This window comes from Alnus glutinosa, chromosome 2, assembly GCF_958979055.1.
Source record: "Alnus glutinosa chromosome 2, dhAlnGlut1.1, whole genome shotgun sequence".
In the NCBI taxonomy this organism is placed as follows: domain Eukaryota; kingdom Viridiplantae; phylum Streptophyta; class Magnoliopsida; order Fagales; family Betulaceae; genus Alnus; species Alnus glutinosa.
Genome location: NC_084887.1, coordinates 6,790,129 through 6,816,007, shown reverse-complemented (window position 1 = coordinate 6,816,007; position 25,879 = coordinate 6,790,129). Strand labels below are relative to the sequence as shown.

Genomic DNA, 25,879 nt, shown 5'->3' with positions numbered 1-25,879 from the left:
GATTCAATAAGATACATGCACTACCACTATCATCTTTCTCCGCTCGTGAAATAGAATGACTTGCTTACAAACCCCGTCTTGGTCCGCAATATGACTCCAAATAAGACATCATAAAAATTCAGCTACCATCTTCTTTCACCGACTGCTAGTGCTAGGATTCATAATCTCAGAAAACTCTGTCCCAGAGGACATCAATTTACCCGAATCCTGACTGGCACTTGCAAAACTTTGCTCCCCGTTGCTCGTTATGGTCACCCTGTTGTTGCTATAATTTCTACTTGACACTTGTCCACTGCTGCTACTAGACATATCAGCACTATAGTCAAGTGTGGACTTGGGGAAGAGAGCTTTCTCATCACCTAATATTATCTCAGTTTGAGCCACATCAAGCCCTACATCTTCGTCTACACTCTCTTGCAATTGCAATGCGAACTCAAGGCCCCCCACCACATCATTCATTGATGGCCGTTCGATTCCGTTGTCAAGCAAACAATTCATCGCGATCTCAACAAATTTCTTCAAGCACCGGGTCCCTATTTCACCCTTCATTGACTGATCAACCATCTCCTCTACCTTTCCATTGCGATAGCTTTCCCGCGCCCACCTTGCTAGGCCCACTGCTGTCTCTGCATTACGCATTATGGGCGGCCTTCCACATACTACTTCACACAAAACCACACCAAATGAGTACACGTCAGACTTCTCAGTCAACTGTTGACGTTTGCAATACTCCGGGTCCAAATACCCAAAACTACCCTTGACCACTGTGCTGACATGGGGTTTGGACATGCTAATGGGGCCTACTTTGGACAATCCAAAATCGGACACCTTGGCCACCCATTTCTCATCCAATAAGATATTTGTTGTCTTCACGTCACGATGAATGATCGTTTGCTTCGCGCCCGTATGAAGGTAGTTCAACGCACGCGCAGCACCAATACAGATCTCAAGCCGTTGCTTCCACGGCAGATGAGGATTATCGGTATTGTACAGATGATCACGGAGGGTCCCACGGGCCATATAATCATAGACGAGGATCATCTCATCGCCATCCTTACAATATCCAATCAGAGAAACGAGATGGAGGTAGCGAAGCTGGGAGAGCATCGCAATCTCGGTGTGGAACTCGTGAGCCCCTTGCTTTGAACCGGATTTCAGCCGTTTGATTGCAACTGGCGTGGTCCCGTCATAAATGTACCCTTTATACACGTTGCCAAACCCTCCAACCCCTATGATTAAAACATTATCGAAATCGTTAGTGGCGGCTTTGATTTCAGCAAACGAAAAGTTACGACATAATTCGGACGGTAGAGATGAGCCCCGCGTCTTACTTGACTTGGTCTTGGTGAAAGGAAATAGATCCCACCATGAAGCTACACCGGTGGAGCCCACGTCCTTGGCTCTTTTACTCACCCGGAAAGCCAATAAACCAAGAATAGAGACGACAGCAACGACAGAAATTGCACCACCAATGATAATGGCTATAAATGGCAACGACCACTTTGTCCTCTCCGTTAGTTTTGTTTTGGGTTCCAGGCATGAGGGAACCGCCACTGCTTCTGGGTTGAGCCCAGCAAGACTACCGTCTGATTGGTTCAACTTAAATATTTCCACACCGTTCAAGATGGCACTGACAAATGAGGGACGTGGTGACATATCCAAGTCAGGGTGTAGCGCGAGCCACAAATCTTGTTTGCCGTTGTTTCCACTTGGGACCAACACAACATACTCTCTGTATACAGGAATTCCGGTACCGCCACTCCATTGAATCACATCCGCTCCTACCTCTGCCGTCTGATTTTTGATGAATATGTAAAAAACCCTTTGGTTCGTTTCCACTACGGCTAGCTGAGTTTCGCAGAAATGAAGCCTCAAAAGATAGTTAAACCCGCCATCAACCAGGAAGATCCACGTGAGGTTGGAATGTAAGTTAACCGTAGGATCAAAATCCATTGTGCGAGAGGTTTGATACACATTCTTCGGCGCTGTGTAGGCCGGTGTGTCCGTCGTATACTGTATCGTGGCTTTTGACCGGTACGGCGTCAGCCCAATCATCTGGCCAAACAGATACTGCGAGTCCTGACTCCAAGTTCGGAACATCCCAGTATCCTCTACGCCCGAGACATCCTTGCCCCCCACGTTTAGTCTATACATAGTCTCAAGAGCAGTGGTGTCGTCGAAATAGAAGGAACGACTGTTGTAATCTACGAAGGTGATTACATAATCTCTATTGTACATATAGAGATTGTTTGGCATAGAAATAATCTCTATTCCATTAATGAAGGCGTAAGAGCTTTTTGATGGAATAAAGGTTATGTTGAGAAACTGAGAGTACAACACAGGGATTATGAATTCTTTGATAAAGGAGGCTACGGGGGGATTTAACGAAGAGACGGTAAGGAAGGCACTGAAGTTGCTTAAGAGGGTGAAGTTATTGGCTGTGACGAAGGAGAAGGACTTGGATTTGTCAAGTCCGGAGTAGGTGGCCGGGAAGAAATAGAGACGGACGAACTTTAGGCCAGGTGAGACGGGGAAGGAGTAGGTGAACTTGTGTTGAAAGATGCGTGCAGTCATGTAGGGGACTTGGGTAACAGAAGGGTCGTCGTGTTGGGAGGGGGTAGATGCAATTGATGTGGTTTGTATATTTGGGGGTGAGAACTTTGAGTTGAAATCGCCGTCCCAGTTACGGCCATCGAGCGAGGTCGAGTTCGAGGATGAGCCACAATCGAGGAGTAAATAGTCGATGGCAGCGTAGGGTGGCTGGGTTCCGGTGACGGCCTGGGTGAGGAGGAGATGGAGGAAGGAGAGGTAGAGGGCAAGCCAGTACATAGTGTGGAAGATGAATTCTCCTACAGCTGCATGCTATACCATATGCTGCTTATCTGATCGATGGAAAATACGTGAGCAATGGTGTGAAAGTTAGGTCTTTGGAATTATGCGGATTGTTCAACAAACACGCTTTTGAACATTCAACATACACGCTTTTGAACATTGGTCATGCTGGCAACTTTAAGAGCATTTTGCAATCAATTTAATTGTACAAATATTTCCACAACGGAGTGGGGTTGTACGTGTACATAAAAATTTGCTAATATCTCCAAAAAATAAAAAAAAATAAAGAAAAATTTAAATACATTTCTAACATATGACGGTTTACTAGTTAGAAATCTCAAACAGCTAGCAAGGGTGACGTTGCTCCGTGTACTATTAAGTGTACTATTTAACATGGTAGTAGAAATTATTGTTTAAATTCAAAATTCAATGATAATCCATCTAAAATTATGATTTTTGTTTTTGCCTGAAAACCCAATGTTTAAAAATGACTTAAAAATTCATTTTAAAAGCTTACATGAGATTAAATTACATCTACATTTAAATATATATTTTATGTATAAAATAAATAAAATGCCCGGTAAAAGTTTATTATTTTAATTTTTTAAATAAATAAATAAATATATATATATATATATATATATATATATATATATATATATATATATATATATATATATATATATATATATATATATATATATATCCGGTTACCGGGTTAAATATTTTCTAAAACTAATAACCGCTTTGATAGGGCTGGTTACTAGTTATTTCCAATCGGTTTTCAAAACCGATTGGTTGGTTGCCGGTCTGCTTTACACCCTTATGGCTGACACAAGAAGAGCTGGGCTTGACAAACGAATAGCATTTAAGACCATGAAAAATGGATATTAATTTTGGCACCTTCTAATAGATAGCATATATGTAGATCTTAGGGTGTTTGGTAAAGGTTGTTGTGATAATTTTTTTTTTTTTAGTAGTAGTGAGAAGTGATTAATGTGATATAAAGTAGAAAGAATTTATATGGAAAAGTGAAAATGTTTTGTTTTGTAGTGAATTTTTTTATTTGAATAGTAATAAAAAAATTATTAATGTGATATAAAAAATGAAAAAAAAAAAATTAGAATGTTTTGAAGTTGATTTTTATTTATTTTTTTTCTGAAGTAGGAAATGACTGTAAGTATTAATTACTTACTGAGCGTGATACTGATTTCCATAATCTAATGATTGTAGATTTGTTTAATTATATACGTGTGAATGGAACTTTGCATATTTTGCTATTGTGATTAATAAATGTATTAATAACAAGTTGGAAAATTGTCGCCGCTAACGGCATGGGAAAGTTGTCGTTGCTTGTGCCAAAAACAATAATAAATAAAAGTTGGAAAGTTGTCGTTGCTAACGGCATGGAAAAGTTGTCGCTGCCTATGCCGCCAAACAAATAAGATTTATTAAAAAGACCGGAGAATTAAATCCTGGGACAAAAGGCAAGGAGAGCTACGGCTCCTACAAACGGTTAACCGAGCTAAGCTCCTACGGCTCCTAAATTCTATTTCATAATACAAATGATGGGTTGTCCACCTATATATATATATTTTAGAGGAAATGCTTCCTATGGTCCTTTTCCTATTTTTTCTTTTTTTAAAATTACTATTAAATTTGTAAAATCTATATATATTTCACACATGACGAGTGACCACACAAATTTTATAGTAATTTTGAAAAGCGGGAGAATGGGAGAAGCATCATGGAATGATGTATAGCTTCTTCTTTTTTTTTTTTTCTTTTTTTTTTTTTTTTTAATCTTTAAAAAAGGAAAAAGAGAAGACTCAAATTCTATTTTATAATACAAATTGTCCACCGAATTTGTCCTGTGCTTTACTTCAAAAAAGCAATATAATACAAATTGTATGCTAATTATATATATCAGTCTTGTTTGGAACACCTCACATATCACATTGTCTCACGTCGATCACATGGGTTTCTTACTCATCCATACGCTGATTTGTGATCTGACAAGCTTTGCAACAGCCTTGGCCCTTGTAGCTGAGCCCACTTATTATTAATTGTGAATATATATATATATATATATATATAATTTAAACTCGCCAATAAATCAATAAGCTTAATTAGGTTCTCTTGTTAATAATTAAATGAGCCTACCTTAAGCGTTATCCGGAATCCATGGAAAAAGCTAAAATCATCAGAGTTGAGACAAAATATCTTATAAATCGTGTATATATATAATAGAGCAATTTCCAGTTACACTTTACAAATTACAATAGTTTTGCATCATCCAAATACTAAGCTCGATCAGCCTGACATTTCCCACTGGTATGCCATGCATCTGCAAAAAGTCTGGTGGGTAGTCTTTGAATCTTCATTCACTCAACGAGGTTCTACCACAGAACTCACTGGCTTCCCGTACGTACGGTCACCTTCTTCAGCTGACTTGTAGTTGTGCCTCAATTCAACTGGGACCCCAACAGCTCAAGTACATGACCGTCCTCAAAGATTCCTCTGACCGCCTCAGTTTCTCCTCTCTTGCTTTGCCCATAACCATTGCAGAAGTTGAAGGAGAAAGGTTCTTGGCCTGAGACATGGACCTGAGATGGTTCTTGGCATTTTGTTGCGCTGATCTGATGACATGATTCCACCTGCAGATCCCCAGCTGGTCTTTCATGGCCTCCACAACCCCAACACTGGCTGCCACAAAGGCTCTGCTTGTTTGACTCATCTTCTATATACTCTTCACCAACTCTCTTCTTAATTTGCTCTTCAACTTAAAAACAACGAATTCAACAAACTTTGTGTGACTAATAAAACTGATCGAAGAATGATATGTATATATAGATAGGGAGAGCCATGGGAAGATTGTGCAAAACTGTAGGGACTGTGGCAATTGCCGGTGGTTTTGGCGTCTGGAGAGCCAGTGGTTTTTTGTAGAACGAACCACATCGTGGCAGTAATTAGGTAGGGGCAAGTTTTGTTTTTAATATAAAAAATCTGGTATTCGATGATGACAAAGCAATCTTATCACTCCAGTAGAAACGATTCCCAATCCGCTTGAGTACACCGTTTTCAAGCCCGGAGATTTAGATGGAGACGTACAAAAACGAAGGATCACGAAAACCACACTTGTTTTGGTTAGTTGCCACACTTTCAAGTGTGTTTTTATTGGCCTGCCAGCACTTTGTCTATGGTGCAGTTAAAAGGGAATTACACTAAATTTTAATATTAAAATCTTGTCAATTCTTGCAATATCATCGTATCACCTAAAAAAGAAACTATATATATATAAAGAAGAAGAAGAAAGGAAAAAAGGAAGGCCTGGGTGTGAGGGCAGAAACACCTTTGCGGGTGGTAGTAGGGCTCCCGACGATCTAATTCAACCCTTGCAAAGGTAGTTCACAGGGAACTCTCATCCCATAGAGGTGTTTGTGGGGGTTAGAAAATCCCCAACAACCCACCCTAGAGGCCAAAAGAGGGTGGGCTGTAGGAGACCTTCCCACCCCACAGGGTGGATTACAGTGGAACCACCCCCACCTCAATGGGGGTTGGTTACTGGTAGGAATGTATAATCAGTTGCGGTTACAGTTGTTTCTTTACAATTGTAACCAGAATACCTAGTTATTCACTTTTAAATAACCGCACCCGCAACCGGTTTAGTTATTAGCAACCGGCGGTTATGTGATTACTAAAAACCGGTTATTAACCAAGCACCAAACCGTCATTAGGGAAAATCAACCACATCATGACCGAGCATTAGATTGTCACCATGTGTGATCCTTTATAATTATTGTTAAAGTTTTAGAGATTAGCCTCATTCGGTGTTCAAAACTTTACTTGTAAATTTCTTTCATCTCCTAAATGTCTTAGTGTGAAAAAGATGGGTTTTTGAGCTTTCTGTGTAATGTTCCGAAAAATTAATTAACTAGTGATTAACTTCATGGTTTGCCTCCCAGTCCCATTCCATAAGTAATAAGACTCATGGATCTCGATCTATTCCTAAAAAAAATAATACTATGCAGCGAAAACATTATGATTTTCTATCATTCTATCAACATTAGCTGAAATCTACTAAGTATCATTACATTAGCTGAAATCACTACACACATCAATGTTACAAAAGATCCAAATTAATCTTAATAAACAACCAAGCCTCAAATTCTAAGCCTACAACATCACTCAAAAGTACTAATTACCATGAACGGCCTTTAAAATCTTACAATTAGTCCTAAAGCATTAATTGGATCGATGTCACTACGCCAAACGACCGCATCAGCCTCGAGGTCCATATCAAATCCAAAATCTAAAGGTAGTCTAACTAGATTAAAAAAAAAAAAAAAAAAAAAAACATGTTTCATAAGTGGAAAAGATACAAGCGTAATAAGTCCACGACCGAGTGAGTAATAATATGCATGGTGTACAAGTAATCATTTAATGAACTCAATTATTTATAAATTGCATGTCGAAATATTAGGTAAGATTATCGATCAGTTTAAAGATCATATGATATGACGATACAATATAGATATAATAAATTATAATTAAGATAAACGTGTCATATTTCAACACCATGTGTTTATCTGAGATTTTAACACATTCCTGGTAGGGTTTGTGTTGTCTCAAGAGACCTATAGTACAATACTGGTGCCTTGGATATTGACGCATATCGTCTATCACTAGTAGCCTGACCAAGTCTGACCTTGAGTGGCTCATGCCGCTAATGACGTCCGCCTGTAATGACCACCAATCAAAAATGTTTGTACCGATTACAAAACAATCATTGGATCTAGGGCAAAAAAAATGAAACTAAATCTTTATTCACAGAGTTAACCTGTATAGTAAGTGCATGACCATTATCCCGCACATACCTGTGTACTATGTTATACGATGCCCTTTTATTCATTGGTTTTTTTACATGCATGCATTTACAAATCGTCATTTTCATCATCTTATTTATTCATCACTCATTTTCACAAAATAGAGTTCACAGTGAAAAAATGTATTTCATATAAGTTGTAAACATGTGAGTTTAATACAAAAAATAATCATGCCATATAGGGAGAAAATAATAACAAGTATCTATGTGAGTTTTACTAAATTATGTCGTAGGGTTCCTCCATAAAATTGACTTGAGGCTCCACAATCTCGAAATCTGAGAAAAGGCCTACCATATATAAGTTCTAAACCCGAGCTAAAACAAGCCCTAAATCTTAATATGTTCATAATAGACTTTTTTCTTGACCATCGCACATTCGAACAGAAGAGGTTGAACGTTCGGCCACGACATCAAATGTTCATCGAGAGGATGCTGGGCAGAAACCCATTTTCGAACAAAAAACCAACAAAACATATTGTGGGCAAGTCATAAAGTCTTAACATTATCTCTAACAGAGTCTTAACCTACAATAATGAACCTATACAGGAAAAGATATGTCCAACATTATCAATACGTTAATCCATCATTAAGCTAGTGTTAAGGTAAAAAAAAAAAAACCATCTAGAGGCTTAAACCTACAAGCTTATGCTATGACAACAAACTAACAACATAACAACAACAAACCTACGAGTTTATTAATTTGAACTAGGAAAGTTACCTCTTTAGAAGAAAAAAGGCCCAAGAACACTCCTTGCATCAAGGCACTCTCTCACACCCTTTTCCTCGAAGAAAATTGATTGAAAGGGACAAAGATAAGGTAAAAGGGCAAAGGGAAGGTTACTTATAGATGCCCAAGGGTCAAAGGATAATGATGAAGTGTTTTTTTTTTATTGTAATACCACCTATCGAATGTTCGGGATGTACCTTCAAAAGTTTAGTGTACTATTGGGCCAACGGTCCTAGGGTTTTGGACGAACGTTTGGCGGTTTGATCAAACGTTCAGAGTACTCTTTGGCACACAGTCTGATAGTCTGGGATGTGCTATAGGACATACGGTCAAATGTTCAGGCATCCAACATCGAACATCCAATACTAGGGTTGATTCGAACATTCAGCTATCACACTTCAAATGTTCGACTGAAACTAAAGTCAAGATTTTCTCTTCAAAGAAACTCTAACAATCCTTATTAAACCCATTAGCATAACCAAAGCTCACTTAACCCAAAGTAATAATATGGGTATTATATTTTGTGCATAATGTCATGTAGTCGTCAGATAGAAGTTTTGACGTCTCCTGTTTGAAGCCTTTGAACAACTACAAGTGCTAGACGTCAGATGGCTGTCAAATAGAAGTCATGATGTTGGAGCCCTAGAGAGTATAGTTTTGACAACGATACTTAGAAGTGTTGGCGTCCGTTGTTTGAAGGTTTTGAAGTATTCTAGAGAACTCACGTCACCTAGACGTCACTTGGATGTGCTGATGGAAGTATTACAAAGAAATATGGTAATTGGACTTCACTTGGGGATCACCTGAACATCATTTGGGTGTCATGACCAATTTCAGAACAGAAACTCTCATTCTCCTAGACATCATGACGGGCTCTATGGGTGTCATGACGCCTCGGTGTGACTGCAGAATCTTATGAAATGTAAAGTTGTAGATCTGGGAATCATATTTCCAATGCCATTGAGCTTGCCTTCATCGAAAGTTGAAATTAAAAGTTATTGAGATTATACTCAGCTTGATATTTCCTTAACATATTTTCAGCTTTACTCTTTCCCATCCTATAAATAGCATAGCCCTTTGGGTTTTTTGGAGAGCCTAGCATGAAATCATACCTGCATACCTCTAGAAAGGTTATCCTTGCTTCTCCCTTGTGAGCTAAGAGTCTTATCAAGTGTATGACCCTGTTGAACCTAGAGTTTTCGCGCATATGACCTTGCTAAACCTAGGGTTGTCCAGCGTACGACCCCACCTAACCTAAGGTTCTCAAGCGTACCTCTTTGTTTTTCTTAGCCTTTCTCTCGTCTTCCTCATTGTGTTTGGACAGAATAATTGAAAAATGGTTTTTTTTTTTTTTTTTTTTTTAATTTTTTCAAGCTTTAAGCTTTTGCTTTATACTTGAAAATTTAATATCTTTTGAATAAGATTCAACCTCATTCAAACAACAAGTGGCGCTAGCATTAAATTAAGTGTCACATCTCACTTAACTCGCATGTGCATTAACCCTGCTAATTGATCTTCACCTAACGCTCTCACGGGGCGATGACATGTGGAGATGCAATTTTCATTCGAATGAGATACCTAAGATTTTAATCTCAACCGACCATTTTTCTCTTGAGCACGCTTTGAATGCGACGTGGAGATTCCCTGTGTTCAAATGAGACTTAATCTCGTTCGAACAGCATTACATAGTTTTGAATTTCTAAAGGTTTTTCGTCGAATCTCGAGACTATTGACCAAAAAACCAATGGGCCTTCTGCATTCCATCTATTACGCGATAATCTTTCTCTATTCTCATTATGTTACTTATTTTTCTCTAGATTTTATTTTTATTTTTGTATTTTTCTTACATGAGGTGCTATAGGGAGTTCCTCGAGGCCCACCCCAGAGGACGGGAGAGGGAGGGTCATGCAGACTCCCCTACCCTTATGACTGGCTTCGTAGGGTAGGGGGAAGTGATTGCAGGAATGGAGTCTCCTGTGACCACCCATGGAGGTGGGGTGGTCCCAACTTGTCACACCCACAAAGTGGAGGTCCCGAAGAACCGCCTACGCAAGGGTGGGACTGGGTCACTAAAAAACTCACCACCACCCACGGAGGTGATTTTCCCTGTGGCCATCCCTTTATGTTTTACTTTTCTTTCTCTTTTTTCTTTATTTTTTTTTTAAGTAATATATTGATATGACAAAAATGAATATGTAGCAATGTTTTATTGGTCTAACATGGATTTTTGTATAGGTGACGAAAATTATGTAACGTTTTAATGTGATGTTTTTAGAATTTAATTTAATTTCTTTTTTTAAATTATTATAGTACAGACTTTGTGGCAAATGCCCGGGAAAAAAGCAACTCATGGCTACCCCTTTAATCTATCTTATTTGTAATGGTGCAATGTTTGATAGTGTTGTGGAAAAAATAGACCTAGCTTGGCAAATTTATTCTCAATTTTAGTTAATAAAATTATCTTTCTCTATTTTGACTAGGGGTAATGCTACGGAGTTGCAACTTGTCCGCATTTTTTCCGCTTTTTCAGTGGTTAACCCAACTCGGGTTAACCACCTTTTATTAAAAAAAAGAAAAAAGAAAAAAGAAATCAAACTAAATTCGACTCCTGCACATTTGTCTCCAAAAAATTTTCCCCCAAAATTTTCAGCTCCTGCCTCCCCTCTATCTCCTTCCTCCCGGCAGTGCAGCTCCTCCCTCCCCATGTGAACGTCGTCGTCGCTACCTTTGTCCCTCTTCTCTGCTAATCAGCCATCCCTTAGATCGACGGCAAATCGTGGACGCAGAGAACCGTACGACCCAGGTATACGATTCTCTGTACACCGCCGAACCCACATCCACCACCAAACGCCGAACGACCCACCACCACGACGATTGACGATCGACGATCGACGAACGACCCCTTCGTGCGGCTCCAAGTCGTGGACGGAAAACCCCAGGTCTACGAAAAGCTCCGAGCCGGATGAGCCACCCGAATTCTTTCCCTCCCCCCTCTCCCACCAAGCAGCGTCGGCCACCACCAAGCAGTGTAGCCGCCGCCTCCACCGCTAGTGCCTCCGCCCACCGGTCTGTTTTTCTTTGGATTTTTTTTTTTTTTTTTTGGGGGTTCACTGATCTGGGTTTTGCTTAGATTTGTTGGTTTTGGTGCTTGATTTTGGTTGTGCATTCAATCGGCCTTTTTTTTGGATACCCATAAGATCTATAGCTCCCTTTAGCATACACATTGAAATTTTTGATTAATTTTTGTTTTCTGTACTCTTGAATTTTTATCCCTTTCTGATAGGTTGCTATCATATGCTGCAGATAGGTATTGGACAATTTTTGCTCCAGCAACTTAGTGGTATCAATGGTGTTTCTATAAAGCCTCATATCCAGTGGAACATGCAAGTTCTTCATTGGCAACGTGCAAGTTCTCCAATGATGTGATTTAAACAAGATCAAGAAGCCAAAAGATATAGTTGTGACAAACAATTTTTTTGATTGGTTTAGTTGGATGTTGGTGGGAGAGGATTTTTTTTTTTTATAGTGCTAACAGTTTCCACATTTTAGAGTAATGCTGATAGCTTGATATTTTTCGTGTAACTGATAGATTTGGTTGTTGTTGATTAGTTTGGTTGTTTGCTGGTTTTGTCCAGTTGGTTGTTGGTTTTTGTTTCGATTTTGAGCTAGATTGCTCATTAGTTTTGTTGGTTTGAACAATTTTGTACAATTGCTTTGATTTCAATATAGAATGTTGCCTTATTTCAAGCTTATGGGCTTTTGGTATATTTTTTTTTTTCACTTTTAGTCTCACTTCCTGTACATGAAGATAAAGAAGACTTGGTGCATTCCTATTTATACTCTGCAGGGATTGGGGAACACGTTCTTGGAATCTAATGTTTATCCATGCTTTTCATGTGGTCAATTTAACTTGACAGTAACATTTTCACCAACTTCCATTTGCTAAGCATTCATTTTGGCAAAAAAATTCCCACTTTTGTATACTGATTTTCTCCTCAATTCTCTGCTATAAGGAGCAAAAGAAACTCAAATGGTTTTAGCTCAGAAATTCACCAAATGGAAGATTTAATTGCTGTCTATATTGTATTACATGGACAATGTTCGAAAATGCCATTGAAACCAAAAATACAAGTACAAGAACTCCAAAGGTGGAACATTTGGCAACTTAATAGATAATATTCTTCCTATCCTATTACAATATTCAACATCCCAACAAAGTACATGGGATAAACTTGTTCAGGTAGTTGCAACACTTTGAAAATCTACTAGTTGCAACAACAAAAAGGGACAAGCTACATATTCACTTGTCTATACAACACAAAAAAATTTCAAAACACCTTGAAAATCTACTAGTTGCAACAACAAAAAGGAACAAGCTACATATTCACTTGTCTATACAACACAAAAAAATTCCAAAACACCTTGAAAATCTACTAGTTGCAACAACAAAAAGGGACAAGCTACATATTCACTTGTCTATACAACACAAAAAAATTCCAAAACAACAAAATATATTGTAACTTTCATTCCTTCTATTCCACTTGTTCCATCTACCCTTCCAATAGCTCACGTGGCCATATGATTTTTTTTTTCTTTTTAAATACCTTTGTAGTTGTACTATCCTGAGTTCCAAAAACATTACTATGCTGAATATTATGTGAAATTGGCGAAGGAACTTTGAGTATACGCTGCATATCATGAAAAATAAAAATAAAAAATAAAAAATGAAAAAGGTTAAGTAAATGTTTTGTGTTGCAAGTAAAACATGAAAAATGTTAACAAATTGACAAATCTTTTTAATAAGCATAATTAAGCACTAGGGGAAGAGAAATAAGCAACCTTCCTTTGACGCGATTCATTCCTTTTTTCTTGTGACTTCTTCTTGTTGATTGCTTTCTCCACCGCAGATTCCTTCCTTTTATACGGTAACCTTCCTTTACTTCGTACCTTGAGAGGAGTATGCACCTGATCAGTTTCTACCTCTAAATCATCACCATCAATTTCTACCTCTAAATCATCACCATCAATGGATTCACAACTTAAATCACTTAATTCTGTGGTTAACATATTAATATGTCTCTGCACTTTTCTAGAATGATCTACGTTTCTTGCGGCGATCTCTGCTAATTTATGCATACATTTGCACAAGTTGTTGTATCTTTGTACATCAGGATTGCCACTCAACGAGTCATAACTACTTTTAACTAAAGTATATCTTCACTCCACATCCTTCCTCCAACGGTCAAGATAATATCTGGGGGGCAATGATGTAATGTTATGTGCAGTCAGTACAGAAATGGCATGTCTACACAAGATGCCTCTTGATTCAAAGGATCCACATGTGCATTTTACTTCAAACTCATCTTCATCTTCATTCAAGTAAACAACATATATTACTTCTTTCACAAATGCATCTTCAACTGATACTTGTACCAGTTCAATCACTTGATAGGTACAAACTGCACACTCTTTAGTCGAAAGGGATACAGTACAATAAATTCTACTCAATATCTCCTCCTGGACTTCTTTGAATTTTGCAATGGTGTAAACTTGCTGAAATTTTTTCTCAAAAGAATAGAAGGTTAAGCATGGAAGTGTAGAATTAAAAGAATTGAAATCTGCAAGAGCCTCATTCTCAACCTTCCTCCGTAAAGCAATATCATATTTGTCAACAAATTGCTTCAATATGGTTGAAGGACGCACATACCCATCAAAAAAGGCATTCATACTTTCACTCCGTTGTGTAGTTGTCATACCAGCCCAAAATACACCTTTTAGATATGCTGGTACCTAGAAAGTCCGCTCATCATATAAATGACACAACCAATCATTATCCTTAAGATTATATCTCTCAAGTACACGTTGCCAACCTACCTCGAAGTCACCACATGTCTGAGATTCATATACACATCTTCGTAAGGCACTCTTGATGGCATCATATTGTGAATATGCTTTAAACTTTTCTGGAATTTTTTTCAAGATGTGCCATAGACAATATCTGTGTCGGGTTCCTGGGAAAACTCTTGCAATTGCATTTTTTATGGCCTTATCTTGATCTGTTATTATTGCATTTGGCGCCCGACCATTCATGCATTCCAACCATGTTTGAAACAGCCACACAAAATTTTTTGTATCCTCACTTGATAGTAATCCTGCCCCCAAAAGGATTGATTGTCCATGATGGTTTACTCCTACGAAAGGAGCAAATGGCATTCCATACTTATTTGTCAAGTATGTCGTGTCAAATGTAACGACATCCCCAAAACTTTCATATGATGCCCTACTTCGTGCATCCGCCCAAAACACATTTCTCAACCTAGATTCATCATCCAAATCCATCACAGCATAGAAACCATTGTTCATTGCTTGCATCTTAGTAAAATAGTCACGTAGTGCTTTAGCACCTCCTTGGCCAAGCCGAAGATGTCTTTCCTTGTTAATAAAATTTCGGCAGTCTTTTTCTACAAATGGAAGATTCTCATACCCCCCAGCTTCAACAGCAAGAGAGTTATAACTCTGACTCAGTCCAATCCCAGCTATATCATTTACTATAATCTTTCTTTTCACACTAGGATTCAATATCCTATTACATTTAAAATATCTTGCTTTTCCTGGACTTAAATCATGATTGTGGTCAGCAATTACACTAGTCACATACCACTTCGTTTCAACCAACTTTGCATTCAACTTGGCCTTACAATCCGTTTTGGTTGTTGGATTTGGCTTACTTGTCTTGGGTGCTAGCTTGCCTTGACGAGCACATGCAATGGTGACACGTACTTCTTTCTTACTGATTTTGTCTCTAGTAACTTTCTTTTGTACCACCCCAAAACCCATTTGCTTGCCAAAACGCCTATAATATGATTTGAGTTCTTCTATAGAGTCAAATGTCATACCTTTCTTAGGTTGCTCAACATTTCCATCATCATCTATGAGCTTCCACTCGCATTGGTCCTCATTGTCGTCCGACTCCACATCACTTACAATTTCATTTTCACCCGTAACAAAAAAAAAAAAAAAAAAAAAAACATTGTTGAGCCACCGTGAATAATAAAATTTAGCAAAACAACATTCAACAAATGTTGCACTAATGAGGGAGGAAGAGCCTAACAAACCATTTTGAGGAACAACTTGGGGACGCGGATCATCATCAACCGTAATATGTGGAAGCAAATTATCATCATCGTACTCATTCTCCAAGTCCATCTAAGAGTTATTACAAGAAAAATTTAAAATTAGATGCTAACCTAAACAAAACCATAAGATGAAACAAAAGTGTATTATGCACAACCAAAATATAGTGAATAAAGCAACATTAGGAATGCAAAGCAACTGACTGAATAATAAACAATAAATCCAAGGCAAAATTAGAATACTTTAATCAACCCAAATAAAAAATAAAAAATATGATAAACAATAAATCCAAGGTAAAATGGCCGATTAGATACACAATTAGAATAAACACACCTGATTCATTTAAATACGAATACAAAAATGAACCAAATACAAAATTTAATTCTAGAAATTCAGTAGACGGAAAACAAATACAAAAAATAGCCCAACTAATATAGTTTCAATTTTTTTACTTCTGACTAAAGAAAAAATAATGCTACTACCGAACCCACCAATCATCTTAATTCCATACTACAAAATATCAATTTAACAAGAAGCAAGGAAAAAAAAAAGGGCATTCTCAATTTATATCAGACAAGCTGCAGTTCAAGTAGCTGATAAAAGTCAAGAACAGAAACTTACCTATGAAACAAATAGAAATCTTTGCAGGAAAATTTTGAAGGACCAAAACCAAAAAAGGCATTCTCTCCGAAAAAAAATTTACCAAAAAGAAAAACAAATCTAAGTAACCAGAGGCTTACAGCAACACATAGCAGAATACAAAGGATAAAAAAACAAAACAAATATAAGAAACCAGAGGCTCTTACAGGGGAAAAATAGCAGGAAAAAAAAAAAAAAAAAAAACAGATCTAAAAGACAAACAAGGAGATTTACCGGATGGTGGGCGTTGGCACTGTTTCGTGGTGGCCGGAGCTGAACAGTGGTGGTAGAGCTGAACGTTGGTGGTGGGAGAAAGTGGAGGGAAAAAAATTTGGGGGGAAAAGAGTGGAAGAGGGAAAATGAAAACCACGGACACAATTTTGTTTCTTTCTTAAGTTTGATTTCTTTTTCTTTTTTTTTTTTTTTTAATAAAAGGTTTGGGTTAACCACTGAAAAAGCGAAAAAAATGCGGACAAGTTGCTACTCCGTAGCATTCCCCTTTCACTAGTTATCAATTTTTCAGAGCTATAATTTTTTTTTCTTCAAAGAATCATTTATTTTCTTCTTTATTAATTATTTCGTTGAGACGAGAGAGAATGTTGAAGATATATTTTTAATGTTTTTCTTTACCTTTTGTAAGCGAACATATCCGTTCACCAAATATTTCTCCTATATGGTGAGTCCATTCAACTTATTTTGATCCCATTTTAGCATATGGGTGGGACCTGGTTGGAAGAGGATAAGCTTGGAGATGGATTCTGATTTTCTTGTTTTTTCCTGAACTTAATTATTCGTATCTAGCATGTGGAACAGTGGAAAGCCAGTTTTCTGGGGACGTGTCTTCCATTTGCCAAACCGGACGAATCAATATACTTTTGATTATCTATAGGCTCGTTACCAATAAATCAACAATTAAGCTTAATTAGGTTATCTTTCCAATAATTAACTGCTCCTACCTACCTTAAGGCCTTACCATTAAACACATTGCTCAGCGTGATTCGGCTTGATTTTCAGTATATAGGCTTTACAAAATCATCAAAGAGTTGTGACAAAATCTCTTATAAATCGTGTATATATTAGAGCAATTTCCAGTTACACTTTACAAGTACGTAGAATAGTTTTGCATCATCCAAATACTAAGCTCGATCAGCCTGACATTTCCCACTGGTATGCCATGCATCTGCAAATAGTCTGGTGGGTAGTCTTTGAATCTTCATTCACTCAACGAGGTTCTACCACAGAACTCACTGGCTTCTCGTACGTACGGTCACCATCTTCAGCTGACTTGTAGTTGCGCCTCAATTCAATTGGGACCCCAACAGCTCAAGTACATGACCGTCCTCAAAGATTCCTCTGACCGCCTCAGTTTCTCCTCTCTTGCTTTGCTCATAACCATTGCAGAAGTTGAAGGAGAAAGGTTCTTGGCCTGAGACATGGACCTGAGATGGTTCTTGGCATTTTGCTGCGCTGATCTGATGACATGATTCCACCTGCAGATCCCCAGCTGGTCTTTCATGGCCTCCACAACTCCTACACTGGCTGCTACAAAGGCTCTGCTTGTTTGACTCATCTTCTATATATATACTCTTCTCAACTCTCTTCTTAATTTGCTCTTCAACTTAAAAACAACGAATTGAACAAACCTTGTGTGACTAACAAAACTGGTGATCCAAGAAGGATATATGTGCTTGAACTTGATGATGAAGTAAATGATAGAGGGGAGGTCCCTTATATATAGATTGGGAGAGCCGTGGGAAGTTTGTGCAGCAAAACCATGGGGACTATATGGCATTTGCCGGTTGTTTTGGAGTCTAGGGATTGGGGAGCCAATGGTTTTTCTACAGGAGATGACTATACTGCCCTTGTAGAACCAATCGTGGCAGTATTTAGGCAAGGGCAACTTTGGTATTTAAAAATAATATGCCTTTCGAATAAATAAAAAAAAGTTTCGATGATTACAAAGCATTATTTAATGCTGTCACTTCAGTTGGTAATGGTCCCAATCAGCTTGAGTTACTGATGCGCACACCGTTTACAAGCCAAGAGATTTGGAAGGAGACAAATATACAAAAGGGAAAAACCACTTCTTGTTTTGTTGGTATACAGGATACTCTACGTATGAAGTGATATTTATATAGATAGTCTACGTATGAAAGGATGATAATAAAAAGCTGAATGTATTCAATAAATGTTTGAAGTGAAATATTTCTCAAAAATTAATTTTTAGAAAAGAATTATATTGTATTAGGAATACTTTTATAAGCGTAACGAAATGTTCATAGTTACACACTAGCACCAATTTACTTGCTTACTAAGCCATATACTTACGCTTTATTTTCTCCGCCTGAAAAATATCTACAGAGAAGCCAACTAGGAATTGAGTCAGGACTTTAAGGAAGATGCGGCCGTTTGGCGTAAAGATATTGATCTGACTATCACTTGAGGACTCATTGCATGATTTCATAGGCGATTTATGGTAATTTGTACTTTTTGGTGACGCTGCATACTTAATGTTTTGAGATGTATGTGTTTGTGTATTAAGGTTTAGTATAAATATTCTTTATAATGATGATGTGTATAATGTAATGTTTTTAGTTAAGGTGATGATGTCTAGTAAAAACTCTTATTGTAATGATTAATGTTGATATATAAAAGAAAAATCAAATATTTAGGTAGCCTAGTACTCTTTTTTTTTAGGAGTAGAGGTATTCTTTGAGTCTTATTTACTTGGTAAATAGGTTCTGGGAGGTGCACTGAGTTAATTACAAGTCAATTCATTTTGGGGGCGTTACAATACTCATGATCTTGAAACTGCTATCAAAACATAAATCTGATACTAATTTCTTTTCTCTTAAAATTGTTCTTAAACTCATTTTTCAAAAATCAAGAAACTATATCGCAAATGGGTTATCATGCGAAACTACATGAAACATGGGCTCATATGACAGATGAAATGTTATATGCTTCTTTACTACTTACATATGCATATTAAAACACATTACATGTAAAATGAGTATAAAACTTTTGAGTGGGAATTGACTTACTACTTTCACTTCGAATTCCTTACTAAGACTTCTGACTCGTGTCACGTGATTGTCTGCAAGTTATTTCACTATTAGTTGGGTTTAACCCAAGTTCACTATAATTATTCAATTAATTTGTCTTTTCTTTATTGAACAAGAAATTTTTTTATAAGCACAATTAATCATAAAGTTATATTGTGTTAACGCATGGATAAAACTAGCTGGGGGTGAAAATGCCGGACAGATATAGTTAGTAAAAATCATTATTCGCATATGCGTATACAAATAGTTCTTTTAGGGTATGTGGATACCCGCACCCGCATTCCCTTTATATATACTATATATTTAATTAAATTAATTAAAACAATATCATTTCGAATTTAATTGGTAAGTTTATAACCTTTAGGTTATGTTAGATTTTTTTCACTATCATCTCAAAGTTATACCTCACTACATTTTTTCTTTTTTTCTTTTTTTCTTTTTTGGGTAATCTAAAGTAGGACTAGCAATTTTTTACACGACCTGTTAACTTGACACGAAGTTAAAGGGTTAAGCTTAAGCTTAAGTTTAAAAGGGTTCAAGTCATAAAAAAGTTGACCTATTAGACCCGTTTAATAAATGGGTCAACTCGTTTGACCCGTGGGTCAACCTATTTAACCCTTATATTTAATTTTTTTTTTTCAACATTAAAAAGTAAACTTAAACAATCTTGTTATCTCTATCTTTTTCTCACTGTCTAAAAAGTAAAGACTAAACTAAAAAATCTCACAAAAAACAAAACTAGTCTTTTTCTATTAAGTTAAAAATTGAATAAAAAAGACGGACTAAAAAAAATTAGCCTGATTGTTTTTTTTTCCAAGTTTTCGAACTTGAAGTTAAATCAAAACAAGTAAACAACAAAACAACTCAACGTTTCATACTTTTAATTGTGGAGTAATATGATTATTCAAACAATATGATTTTTTTTAGTTTATATTTGTGTTTTTATTTTTATTTTTATAGACTTTATTATATAATGGGTCAAACGGGTTGTGTGGAATCGTGTCAACCCAACACGACCCGTTTAATAATCAGGTCAAATAGGCCGTGTCGTGTACAAAACGGTTTGACACGAGTATTGGAATACACGTGTCAAATTTGACACGTGTATTCCAATACACGTGTCAAAATGTGCAGTTAATGACTTGCACATTTGACACGCGTCTCACACGTGTCAAAATGAACGTGTCAAACTGTTTGACACGTGTACGACACTATACATGTGTCAAACTGCACGTGGCAAATTGAACTGATATTTGTAGTGTGTCAACCCGTTATTTAAGTGGGTCATATTAGAGTCGAAGGGTCTAACCCTTTTAGTTAAACGGGTGGGTCAAGGTTGACCCGAACCCGATACGTGAATCCTTTTCGCTAGTCCTAATCCAAATTTGTTCCGAGCATGTTAGATCTAAGGCAAAGGTAGTTAAATATCCTAGAAAAATCTGTTTAAATTGGTCGTGAGAGATAACCCATCACAATGAACTATCCAGGCCATGAGAGATACCGAACTATCCAGACCGTGAGGGATACCTCCTCACACCTGATTAACCTTCATCGTATAAATCATCCACAAAGGTAGATCCATGGAGAAAAAAACTATTATTTAAAGCAAAAAGACAACTATTAAAAAGTAGCAGTAACCATAGAGGAGATGAATGTCACAATACGAAGGTAGATGAACGGATGCATAACGAAGATGCCAAAATTGCTGATATAGTCGAAAAATACATGCAGACAAAAGAAAAAACCAGAATAGGAGTGGGAGGGTAGGAACCAGGAGTAGAAAGAAAAATGAAGAGGAAGTGAGAGCATCTTAGATCTGTTTTCTGAGAACAGCCACATCAACTTTTGGGGATAAAAAGAACATAAAAAGACGATATATATAACCTTGCTCATTTTTATATACAACCGGTGGGTTTCTTGAAAGTTCGCCAAAAAGTTGAAGTCGTTCGGACGCTAGGGTAGCCATGAGTTGGACGGTTGCACTTTACCTGCACTCAATTTCCATATCAAGGCTTTGAGCGTCTGGACCACGGTTGAACTTTGTATGCACGACTTGCCTTATCAAAGATAGCGTTCGGACGGAAACACACATCGTCCGGACGGTTGCAGCTGTCTTCCCATATCTGTGTTTTGAAACGAAGCCCTTTTCCTTGTCGAACACTAAGAGGCGTCTTGCTGTGTTGCTGAGACGTTCAGACGGATGCAAGCTGGAACAATTCGAAGGTTCTCGACACAAAGGAAGGTCCAGACGGAAAGTTCTTGTCGTCCGGACGAATGATGCTTGGAAAGTTGAGAGTCCGGACGGAATATGACATTGTCTGGATAGATGCAAGGGATCCGATTTCTCTAACTTGGAATCTGTGCAAAATCTTCTAGAAGTATAACTCTGAATAAGAAGACTCTAAAAGAACTGAACCCCTGTTTAAAAAGCATCATTATATGGAAGTGATTTTGTCTAACAGAATGTAGCCAATTACAAACCAACAAACTCCTCCTTTAGCCATTATGGGATAGAAACACTTGACCGGTTAAAAATACAATCCTGGTCCAAATCAAAAAATACTTCCCCTTTTTGTCTCAAAAGGACAAAGGGTAAAACAGAGTATAGAAAGACCAAAGTAATAAAATACTCTCCCTTGATGTCTCAACAAGACAAGGGTAAACAAAATATAAAATTAACAGACAAAAACGTTCTAAAATCAAAAGTTTAATTTCGGAAAATGATTTACGGTTTTTCTAAAAATTTAAGAAGCTTTTACACTTAAACCGAAAATGATTTTCGTTGACCATTATTTTTGCCCCTACCAAGCACCGTAAAATGCCGAAATCATTTTTCAGAAATCATTTTACGCCGAAATAAACGGAGCATTAAGTGAGTTTCCACTTCGTTAATAAAATTCTTGTATCATTTAAATTGCGTACTTATATTATTTTATTACCACATTGTGCACACACACACATAGCTAAAATATAAGTCATCTATTTTTCTTGAACCACCTCAGCAAGGGTGAGGTTGGGTCGCTAGGAAACACACCATCCACAAAAGCTAATTTTTTTCATAGCCAACCCTTCATATTTTATTTTATTTATTTTTTACATATATTGAGATGTATTATTTTTTTTAATTGATATGTTGATATAGCAGGAATGGACATGTTGCAATACTTTTATAGGTATGCATGAATTTTTATATATATGACAAAAACTTGTTATACCTTGATGTAATGTTTATTATTATTATTATTATTATTTTTGCTCTGCATAGTTTTGAAAATGAGTTCATGAGTACCATGCGAAGCAAAAGAAAAGCAACTCATGACTACCCTTTAATCTTATCTTATTTGGAATGGTGGAAATTTGATTAGTGTTGAATAGAAAATAGATTTAGTATGCTCAGGAAAAAAACAAAAAAAAAAATGCTCATTTGGGTGGGACCAGGTTGGAAGAGGATAAGTATGCATGGAGATGCTGCCTGATTTTCTTGTATTATCCGATAACTTAATTCTTATCCAGGATGTGGGTGATTCTTGTCTGCCATTTGCCAAACCCGACGAAGCAATATTCTTGATTATCCATAGGCTCGTTACCAATGAACAAAAAGTAAGCTTAATTAGGTTATCTTTTCAATAAATCAACTGAGCCTACCCTAAGGCTTACCATTTGCCACCAAGAAACAGTATTCAAAACACATTGCTCAGCTTGATTCAGCTTGATTTTGAACAAATAGGCTTCACAAAATCATCAAAGAGTTTAAGACAAAATCTCTTATAAAATCGTGTGTATATATATAAGAGCAATTTCCAGTTACGCTTTACAGTTTAGAATAGTTTTGGCATCACCCAAATACTAAATTCAGTCTACAATTTGCCCCATGACCAGCTCCGACTGACATTTCCCACTACCATGCCATGCATCTGCAAGAAGTTTGCAGGTGGCCGGTAGTCATTGAATCTTCCTGCACTCGACGAAGATTGGAATGACTTGTGCCTCGATTCAATTGGGACCCCAACAGCTCAAGTACATGACCGTCCTCAAAGACTCCTCTGACCGCCTCAGTTTCTCCTCTCTTGCTTTGCTCATAACCATTGCAGAAGTTGAAGGAGAAAGGCTCTTGGCCTGAGACATGGACCTGAGATGGTTCTTGGCATTTTGCTGCGCTGATCTGATGACATGATTCCACCTGCAGATCCCCAGCTGGTCTTTCATGGCCTCCACAACTCCTACACTGGCTGCTACAAAGGCTCTGCATGTTTGACTCATCTTCTATATATATACTCTTCACAACTCTCTTCTTAATTTGCTCTTCAACTTAAAAACAACGAATTGAACAAAACTTGTGTGACTAACAAAACTGATGATCCAAGAAGGATATATGTGCTTGAACTTGATGATGAAGCAAATGATAGATGGGAGGTCCCTTATATATAGATTGGGAGAGCCATGGGAAGTTTGTGCAGCAAAACCATGGGGGACTACATGGCATTTGCCGGTGGTTTTGGAGTCTGGGGATTGGGGAGCCAATGGTTTTGTACATGACATGACCATACTGCCCTTGTAGAACCACATCGTGGTAGTAATTTAGGTAGGGGCAACTTCAGTTGATGATGATGGGCCACACCGTTTTTCAAGCCCAGAGATTTGGAAGGAAAAACCACTTGTTTTGTTAATGATGTCGGCCACGGTTTTGAAGTAAGTGATTCGTGGCAGCACGGCGAGCTGTATCTCCGTACTACGTGTAGCTCTCCCGAGTGTCCTTAGAAGTTGCCTCCTTGGTGACGGAACTAGATCCAAATTTTAGGATACTAACATTTTTATTACAAGTTGCCTCCTTGGTGACGGAACTAGATCCAAATTTTAGGATACTAACATTTTTATTACAAGTTGCCTCCTTGGTGACGGAACTAGATCCAAATTTTAGGATACTAACATTTTTATTACAAATTCATTTTACAGTTCATAATTAATAAAATAATAAAACAAAAAAAAAATAGCTTTTCAATTTCTCTTAATTATTTCAAATATAAATTCAAATTTCTTATATATTAGGTTGTAAAAGTTCTTACAACACAACTTTTAAAAAGTTATATATGTTATTTAACCATGTGAGAAACATACTTTCTCATAATGTCATTTTCTAAGAGGTTTGATCGGTGGATTCATAAAAGATAGAGTGATTGTAGGCAATCTTGGGAATTTTTGTTGAGCTAACACAAAGCGACTTCAACTTTTTGGCAAACTTACAAGAAACCCATCGGGTGTATATAAAAATGAGCAAGGTTATAAATATCATCTTTTTATCCCCAAAAGTTGGTTTGGTTGTTCTCAGAAAACAGATTTGAGAATAAGATGGAGCAGATATGCTCCCTTATCCTCTTACTTTTTCTTTCTACTCCCGGCTCCTAACCTCTCACTCTTATTTTGGTTCTTTTATTTGCAGGTGTTTTCCAACTATATCAACAATTTTGGCATCTTCGCTATGCATCCGTTCATCTACTTTCGTGTTGTGTCGTTCATCTCCTCTATGGTCTCTGCTGTTTTTTGATAGTTGTCTTTTTGCTTTGAATAAGAGTTTTCTTCTCCATAGATCTGCCCTCATAGACGATCTATGCAATGAAGGTTAGTTAGGTGTGAGGAGGTATCCCTCACGGCTTAGCTGCATGGATAGTTCGGTATCTCTCATGGTCTGGACAGTTCATTGTGAGAGGTTATCTCTCACAGCCAATTTAAACAGATTTTTCTATGATATTTGACTACATTTGTTTTAGATCTAGTATGCTCAAAGCAGATCTGCTCTTTAATTATTTTCGTACAAATGAAAGTTATAGATAACACTTTATTGTAAACAATTTGTTTGTATCTATGACTTTGTAACCTCATAGCATATGGCTATAATTTTGCAGAACTTTATGTTTTGTGAAGTAAGAGTTTTATGCTCGTGATCTTTGATCAATGAAATACTCAGATCTTTCGTTCAAAAAAAAAGTTGATGTGGTTGTTAAAATTATTCTTGATTAAAATTCAATAGTGATCCATCCTAAATTTAATGGTTATTTTAAAAATCACATCAACTTAACAAAAAAAAAAAAATGGATAATATACAATTTTACTTTATAAAAATACCACCATACGAAGGATTCATAAATCCAAAATAATCGCAAATGATCCTGCCAAACATTGGAGATAGATAATCTTATCCAACCAAACCTCTAAGTACGATGTACCAAAAGGCCTTGAGTGTAAAATCTATATTTTTCTGAGGAGTTAGAGAATGGCTAGAGAAAGTGGTCGTGGCTGAAAGAGTTGCTTACTCTCTACATATGAAGAGTTTTTTTCTCACCTTTTTGTGGGTATACGGATAAAGATTTTTTAAATTCGACTTGAGAAACTTTCTTCAACTTAATTTATAAAAATATTTTGTGCTTATTTTGCATGTGAGAATTATATATTTTTTAAATAGTAAGAATAAAGTTGGAAGAGAGACATGTTAATTGACATTTTTATAGATTGGACCGACGAATCTCCTCTAATCCAATTTAGAAAAAAACTTTGTCCATTGCTTACCCTGGGACAATGTCACGGAGTTCAAGTGATGTGGCA

General features: G+C 37.0%; 5 protein-coding genes and 1 long non-coding RNA gene across 6 annotated transcripts; 1 reads left to right on the top strand and 5 right to left on the bottom strand.

The window, feature by feature from the left end:
• Positions 1 to 9: 9 nt before the first annotated feature.
• Positions 10 to 2,923, bottom strand: LOC133860875 (receptor-like protein kinase FERONIA). The gene has a single exon (XM_062296510.1). The coding sequence runs from the start codon at positions 2,827 to 2,829 to the stop codon at positions 136 to 138; it is 2,694 nt and encodes an 897-aa protein (XP_062152494.1). The 5' UTR covers positions 2,830 to 2,923; the 3' UTR covers positions 10 to 135.
• A 2,131-nt stretch (positions 2,924 to 5,054) lies between these two features.
• LOC133860907 (uncharacterized) lies at positions 5,055 to 5,800 on the bottom strand. Its single transcript, XM_062296568.1, has one exon. It carries the CDS (start codon positions 5,567 to 5,569, stop codon positions 5,303 to 5,305), a length of 267 nt encoding a protein of 88 aa, XP_062152552.1. The 5' UTR covers positions 5,570 to 5,800; the 3' UTR covers positions 5,055 to 5,302.
• Positions 5,801 to 11,332: 5,532 nt separating this feature from the next.
• Positions 11,333 to 12,191, top strand: LOC133859186 (uncharacterized). Its single transcript, XR_009898717.1, has 2 exons — positions 11,333 to 11,510; positions 11,728 to 12,191. It is a non-coding gene; the product is annotated as an uncharacterized LOC133859186 (long non-coding RNA).
• A 1,470-nt stretch (positions 12,192 to 13,661) lies between these two features.
• On the bottom strand, positions 13,662 to 15,281 carry LOC133860242 (protein FAR-RED IMPAIRED RESPONSE 1-like). Its single transcript, XM_062295881.1, has 2 exons — positions 14,319 to 15,281; positions 13,662 to 14,234 (listed from the first exon to the last, which is right to left on the bottom strand). Exons 1-2 carry the CDS (start codon positions 15,279 to 15,281, stop codon positions 13,662 to 13,664), a joined length of 1,536 nt encoding a protein of 511 aa, XP_062151865.1.
• A 1,979-nt stretch (positions 15,282 to 17,260) lies between these two features.
• On the bottom strand, positions 17,261 to 17,931 carry LOC133860765 (uncharacterized). Its single transcript, XM_062296376.1, has one exon. It carries the CDS (start codon positions 17,785 to 17,787, stop codon positions 17,521 to 17,523), a length of 267 nt encoding a protein of 88 aa, XP_062152360.1. The 5' UTR covers positions 17,788 to 17,931; the 3' UTR covers positions 17,261 to 17,520.
• A 5,114-nt stretch (positions 17,932 to 23,045) lies between these two features.
• On the bottom strand, positions 23,046 to 23,853 carry LOC133860852 (uncharacterized). The gene has a single exon (XM_062296481.1). The coding sequence runs from the start codon at positions 23,540 to 23,542 to the stop codon at positions 23,276 to 23,278; it is 267 nt and encodes an 88-aa protein (XP_062152465.1). The 5' UTR covers positions 23,543 to 23,853; the 3' UTR covers positions 23,046 to 23,275.
• Positions 23,854 to 25,879: the final 2,026 nt, after the last annotated feature.